Source organism: Trifolium pratense, linkage group LG1 (genome assembly GCF_020283565.1).
Source record: "Trifolium pratense cultivar HEN17-A07 linkage group LG1, ARS_RC_1.1, whole genome shotgun sequence".
NCBI classification, from domain to species: Eukaryota; Viridiplantae; Streptophyta; class Magnoliopsida; order Fabales; family Fabaceae; genus Trifolium; species Trifolium pratense.
Genome location: NC_060059.1, coordinates 19,510,244 through 19,517,042, shown reverse-complemented (window position 1 = coordinate 19,517,042; position 6,799 = coordinate 19,510,244). Strand labels below are relative to the sequence as shown.

Genomic DNA, 6,799 nt, shown 5'->3' with positions numbered 1-6,799 from the left:
ATTTAGAGAAATTGTTCAATCAATTGCAAAATGCAATCAAGATCATTTCATCTTAATCTGGATTGCTTCACAGTATAGGCTAGGAGGAATCCAAATGCTACCCCCCCATAACACAATGATCTCTTATACATTTGATTACATTGCACGTTCTTAGTTGGTCCATTACCTCCCATATTCTTTGAGAGCATACTAGAAACTAAACAAAAGATGACAATGAGTAATGATTCTAATAATTAGGTTTTATTATTTCCGGCCTCAATTTTAATTTGGCAAACATCATGTTTATGAATTTTTTTTGTTTGTTTTCACCACTGGTATCCGACCTAATATTGGACCATATAATCTGGTTGGAGGGTTAGTTCTAACATCAAACAATTCCAGCCCCCGACCGCAGTTGTGGGGAACAAATTGTGGTCTTCCCTACCAAGTCCAACATCAATCACTATTAAACCACTGAACCGTGGTCATCCCTATCACCACCACCCCCCCCGAACCGCGCGTATTTCACTTATATTTATAATGGTTTTGGTGCGTTTTTTACCAAAAAAAAAAAACTGTCAGTGTGTTTTGGACTACAAAACATCAATCAGACGTGTGATTGGCTTGGTTCGCTGCTTAAGTTGTGAACGTTGCATTTCCAAAACGCATCAACAATTTTTTGACAATTGAACCTGTTTTGACGGACGTGATATCTTCAAACGCTGTTGAATTTGGAAAAAAAAAAAAAAAACTTGTCATTTGCTATTTAAGTAGTAAAATGAAAGACTCAAAGGATGGTAAAGGAAACTCTCTAATTATATTTCTGGAGAAAAAAAAATATAAATTTTAGAAATGTGGAGAAGGTCTAAAGTATCCACCCAAAGGTAACATATGGGCTTAAATGATCTTTATGGTTAGGCCATGGAACTAGATCAGCAAGTCAGGCAGTCCAAATAGTGTGGATAGTTTCTTTTCGCACCGAAGTTTCTTTTCTCACGTAAAAAATGCAAAAAATTTCAGTAAATAGAAATCGAAATTTTCCGCATATTTTTGCGTGTGAATGGAAATTTGGGGATGAAAAGAGAAACTTTCAATAGTGTGAAGCAATTGGGCCACAAAATGTGTTGACTTGACTTGGAGACAGCATGAAGCAAATGAGTCATTGTGATGATGAAGATAATATAGACTAATAAAATGTAAGTTAGAAATGATGCATTTTAAAAAATCATGAAATTAACTCTTTTGATATTTTATTTGTTTTCAAGAATGCAAAACAATTGTTCACTTTAAGAATATCTTTTATTCGTGTCAACACATAAAATTAACCCAATTTTTTTAAAAATAAAAACAGATAATATTTTTGCAAAAGTAAATGTAATCTTAGTATCTAAATTCTAAAGTAAGCAAAAATTTAAATATTCCTTAAAAACAATTATTCTCGTTCTCAATCATTATTAATCTTTGTATGATAAACATATTTATAATACATGCGGCTGGTAAGTTCAATTTCTAGGTGAAACAACTTTTTTGTTAGATTTTACTTAACTCACGGTAAAAAAAATAAAAAATTACATGCTGCTGATAAAACTAATTTACCAAAGTTTCATACCAAGAGAATTTCAAATCTAAAACTACTAAAACCAAGTGAAACTTATATCACTTAATACAAATTAAAAAACGAAAACAAAAAAAAACTTTTTTCAATTGTTTATTTTATTAGGAATTTTATCTTACAAAGAGTCCCTAAATTCATACCATTATTCACAAAACATAGTACCAGAATGTCATAAAAGCAGCAATGCCACTTAAAATACAAAGTGTATCCAACCTACTTTCACTTCTCATCTTTTCCTCTTTTAACTCATTTTGCACTTTTGAATACATATGACAAGATTCAATAACTTCACTATAGTTTTTGCTTCTTCTGCAGCTAAGTGCTTCCTTAAGAATATGCAAACTGTTTTTTCCATTAACATGAGCACCTTCCATGTCTTCCAACTGCATGCTAAGTTCTGTTAATTTAAGACTTGTTTCAAACCCTTCTTCTTCAATGTGAACCACTCGAAACTTCATAACAAGGATACATTGCACTACTTGAGAAGGAAGAATGTCCTGTGCAGGTAGAACAGATCCGAATCGGATGACAAAGTCTTTATCGGTCGGCCAATGTCTTTGACCGTCGAGAGGACTCCAGCTAGCAAGATTTGCAGCTTGCTTTATTTTCTTGTTTACTAATATCCAACTAAGAAATAGACCGTCACGAAGCTCGTGCCATAGTTTCCCGTCTTTCCTTTCTCTTTCCATCGATGTAATCGGTGGAAGACCGTCGGATACGGAAAGGGTCACTTCCTCGTCGTTGTTATCATCTCTATCTGCGTATGTAAGGAGATCGATACGAAAAGGACAGTTGTAGAACCAACCACCATTATCGTTTGCGTTTGGAATTCCAGATAGAACTTTGGAGCAGATTGATTTCCCCTTAAACCTAATGTCTACGATGGAAACAAAATCCGATGGGGTGATGCTTTCAAATTCATTTGTATCCCCATAGTATTCGGCTTCGGTCCAATCATCAGGGTATTCTAGATAGTTGTTCCATTGATACTGTCCGACCTCCTTGTTTACGATAAGAGGAAAACAATCGGCGTAGAATTTTCTGAAACCGCCGATAGAGGATATTAAACTTTTGACATCCTCCCTATTGGTTGATGGCCACACGGATGCACATACGTTTTCCCATAAACTCTCTTCTTTTGAAATGGAACAAAATGCTGCACATGTACAAGCTAAACTAGCCAATGCAGGGCCATCGAGTCGTTTTAATATGTCATAGAAGAGATCATTACTCAATGAGGCTATACTATCAATTGGTGCAATTGACATAGCAATAGTCCTGACTGTGAGAAAACAAAATTCAAATCAGAATATGAACATGAATTAGTTTGAATAGAAGAAAACAAATTAAATTAGTGATTTTCACACATAAACCAATAATTGGGCATACAATGTTTTGCTAACATGGTAAACACAACTATGTAAAGACTAGTGCGTCAGCACAGAGCTCTCGAGGACTACAGAAGCAAGTTAGTTTATCAGAACCATGCGTGAAATTTTGTACTCTAAAACAAATCATTTGCAAACTAGAAGGCTATTTTGAGCTTTGTAAACCTTATTAGTAAAAGGAAAAATACATGATTTGACAAGAAAGTGTAACAAAGAAAGAATCCAAAATGTTGCTATTTGAAATGCCAAATAATGAATAAACCTTCAATTTGGTCCCCGAACTATCAACCTCTCTCCAATTTGGTCCATAAACTATAGAAATATATTAATTATTAAATAGTCCCTAAACTATTAATAATCAATCGATATGGTCCCTAAAGTATCATTATCTCTCATGTTTTTAAAAGAATTGAGGGACTAAATTGATGGATTAATAAATATTATCAAGGTAAGCTACTTAGAAACACATGCACACACCTCTTGTAAGATGCTTCGTCATGATATGTTACTCGAAAGTATAAAATTTACATATGAAGCATTATAGATGAGAAGAGGAAACTTTCATAACAATCGTCTATAAATTTAGATATCCTAAATAGATTATAGAAGCTAAGTGTTCCAATAATATAACATTTTCATTTCTCAATTCACATCTTTACAGCAAGATCAGCAAGCAGTTGCATCAATTCCATGTCTACGTATATGCATTTACAACTAGGGCTGGAAATGAGTTGAGTCGAACTCGCATCAGCTCGACTCAACTCGTTAAGAATTGGTTCAGCTCGAAACTCGGCTTGAGTTCATTACGAACATTTTTTTTAGCTCAAACTCGACTCGAAATTACAACATTTAATTGATGGCAGGTCCTACTCAAGATATCAGATACTACTTACTAGAGCATCTATGAAGTGAAAGGTTAATAACATTGAAATTGATTTGAGTGGTTTTTGTTTGAAAACAAGTCGAAAATGAAATTAGCTGAAAAACTACTGAAAACATCCAATTTATTACATTAATACTAATAGTTTCCTACAATTTCAGCACTTAAATTAAAGAAAATTCACTACTGATTTTCAGTTTCCCTTTCATCAAGTTGTTGTACATTATATAAAAGTATCAAGTTAGTATATGTGTGTGTGTGTGGGTTAAATTAAAGTTCAACATAAGGTCTGTTTTGATTGACTTATTTGAGGTTATCTACTCACCAGATCACTAGTAATATTGTTTAGGAGAGCTTATGAAAACAGCTTATAACATGTCCAAAAGTTGTTCTTAACTTATTTTTGTAAGCTCTATAGGATATAGCTTACGAAAACCGTCTATAGTTTATATAAAAACAGGTTGACTTCATTTTATCTTCGGTTATCAAAATAGGGGATAAATAAGTTTTTTGTCCCTAAAAATATAGCAAATCTTGATTTTAGTCCATAAAAATAAAAATGGGATGTTTTCGTTTCGTCCTCCCAAAATTTTATTATATTTTTTATCCCTAATGGCCAAATTTATGGTCATGTAAATGTCAAGGTTATAATCATTTTTATGAAACATTTGTATGTCCATATTATGTTCAAGAAATGTCAAGGAAATGTCAAAATTAAGTCCATAAGTACCAAAAATGAATCAATAAATTTTGATAGGACGAAAACATTCTATTTTTACTTTTAGGAACTAATATCAAAATTTGCTATATTTTTAAGAAGGAAAAACTTGGTTAACCCTAAAAATAGCTTATACATAAGTACTTATATGTTAAGTGTTCATGTTACAAGCGCTTAATTAAGTTGTTTATCCAAACAAAAGTCAGAGTAAACTTCAAATGAATAAATTGCAACCCTTAATATGTTTAGGAGCAGCATACCCTTTTACAACAACAACAACAACAACACAAATAATTGACAAACAAACCTAAACGAGATTGAGAAAATTCCAAACATAAACAGATATATAATCAATTTGAGAAAGTCAAAGGTTTTCAGTTGTAGTTACTCACCTTAAATATAAGACCTGCTTAATAGGAGTGATCAACAACACGAGAAAGTTGTCTGAAACTGGAACATAAGAGGCAGAAGAAGAAGAAGCAAAAAAGAGTGATTTTGAAGCTTGACCCAGATGAGAGTATTTAAAGAAGAAACAATAATCTAGAAGGATTGGGTTAAAGGTCACAATCTATGTACTTTGGGAAGAAAAGTGTTAGTACTGTGTTTGTCGGGTTGTTCTTCTGAAAGACACAACTACGAGGCAGTTTCTGAAGTCAATCAAACCCTTTTTCTGGTCTCCACCTCACAAATTATGACACGAAGGAAGCGTTCTTTATCACAAGATTTTTCTTATGTAGGCACGTTCTAGGCAGAAAGAGACAAATAGTCTATACTCTCTCGTTTGGATTCGAATGATACGTAATCGGAGAGAGGTGACTACACTGCAGATGGTTATATTATATCTGAATTGTTTGATTAAAATTAGGTGGTTTATAATAGTTAAAATCTAGAAATCTAGACGGTCTGATATTAATGAGACAATCCAAATGTCTTGATTACATATTAATACGAGCAATACACATAACATGAAATAAACTCCACATCTCATAATCCTGAAATTTATTGTGATCAAAATTGCACTAAAAACCTTGGAGAAGACCACTCTGAACATCTCTAAATAATCCGCCACAAGTTAAGAAGCTATTCCTTTTGATATGTGGCCATTAACATTAAACTTAAGGGTTTATGGAGGAGAGGGCTCCCATTTGATATAAATAGTGGAACCAAAGTTATCCATATAAACTATAGAGTTAGCTATACCGTCGACAATTATTTATACTTGACTAGATATTTAAAGGAGGCAATTTTATCGAAGATTGAAGTACTAGTTAAACACCAATTCATTACCATCATTCCGCAAAAGTATTTTTTACACATTAAACTACTTCTAATTTTATTGAGACATTGCATGGCGGGTATATATCCCGAATCATACCACAAATCAATTGGAGAATGAATTATTCATTTTGGCCTAATTTAATTTTCAAAGATAAGTCAACTAAAATATCTTAGCATGTTTGGTCTGGCTTTTATTTATTTATTTATGTTCTCCTTAAAAGAGAAAGTTGGATTTTTATTTTTTATTTGAAGAAAGAGGGCAAAGCCCAAAAAGTTGGATCTTTATTTTTAAAGGAAAACAACATATAAAGAAATAAGGTGTGTTTTTTTTACCGAAATAAAGAATTAAGGTGTTTTTTTTTTAAGATAAGAATTAAGGTGTTGAAACTTACTTTTCACCTACTTTTCGGAGCTATGTGTGTGGCTTCGAATCTTGCATCCAACAATTTTATCTTTTATTTCATTCTTATTGTTTTACATAATTTTTCGGTCAAACACTTTTCTAATTCTTTGTCTTTGTGTCAGGTTTCAAACCGAATTTCTTTAAGTTGGAGAGAATACTCTCAACTAAGTGATCTTTCGAAAAAAAACAATATTTTTTAATTCTTTATCTATTATTACTTCAAAATATCTTCTTTGATGCAGTTTCGTCATAAATTAAAAGAAATATATGCATGTATTTTTCTTTTTATTGGTGTCGTTGGTGTTGATTTGTTGTTATGTTTGATTTGGTGTTAGTTAAAGAAACAACATTTATCAAACTACTTTTATGTTTTTAAATTGTTCATTTGGACCACTCAAATGACATGACAATACACATTTCGACAACACAAATTTAAGATTTTTTGAAGATAAATTCCTAAATAATTTAAAGTTTAATTAAATATTGACACTAGTATCTTATAAATAAAATTTACAAAATTTATTTTTTTTAAAATAAT

General features: G+C 32.0%; 1 protein-coding gene across 1 annotated transcript; it reads right to left on the bottom strand.

Moving 5' to 3' along the window:
• Positions 1–1,709: 1,709 nt before the first annotated feature.
• On the bottom strand, positions 1,710–5,784 carry LOC123910429 (F-box protein At2g27310-like). Its single transcript, XM_045961530.1, has 2 exons — positions 4,973–5,784; positions 1,710–2,876 (listed from the first exon to the last, which is right to left on the bottom strand). Exon 2 carries the CDS (start codon positions 2,860–2,862, stop codon positions 1,741–1,743), a length of 1,122 nt encoding a protein of 373 aa, XP_045817486.1. The 5' UTR covers positions 2,863–2,876; positions 4,973–5,784; the 3' UTR covers positions 1,710–1,740.
• Between the last annotated feature and the right edge of the window lie 1,015 nt (positions 5,785–6,799).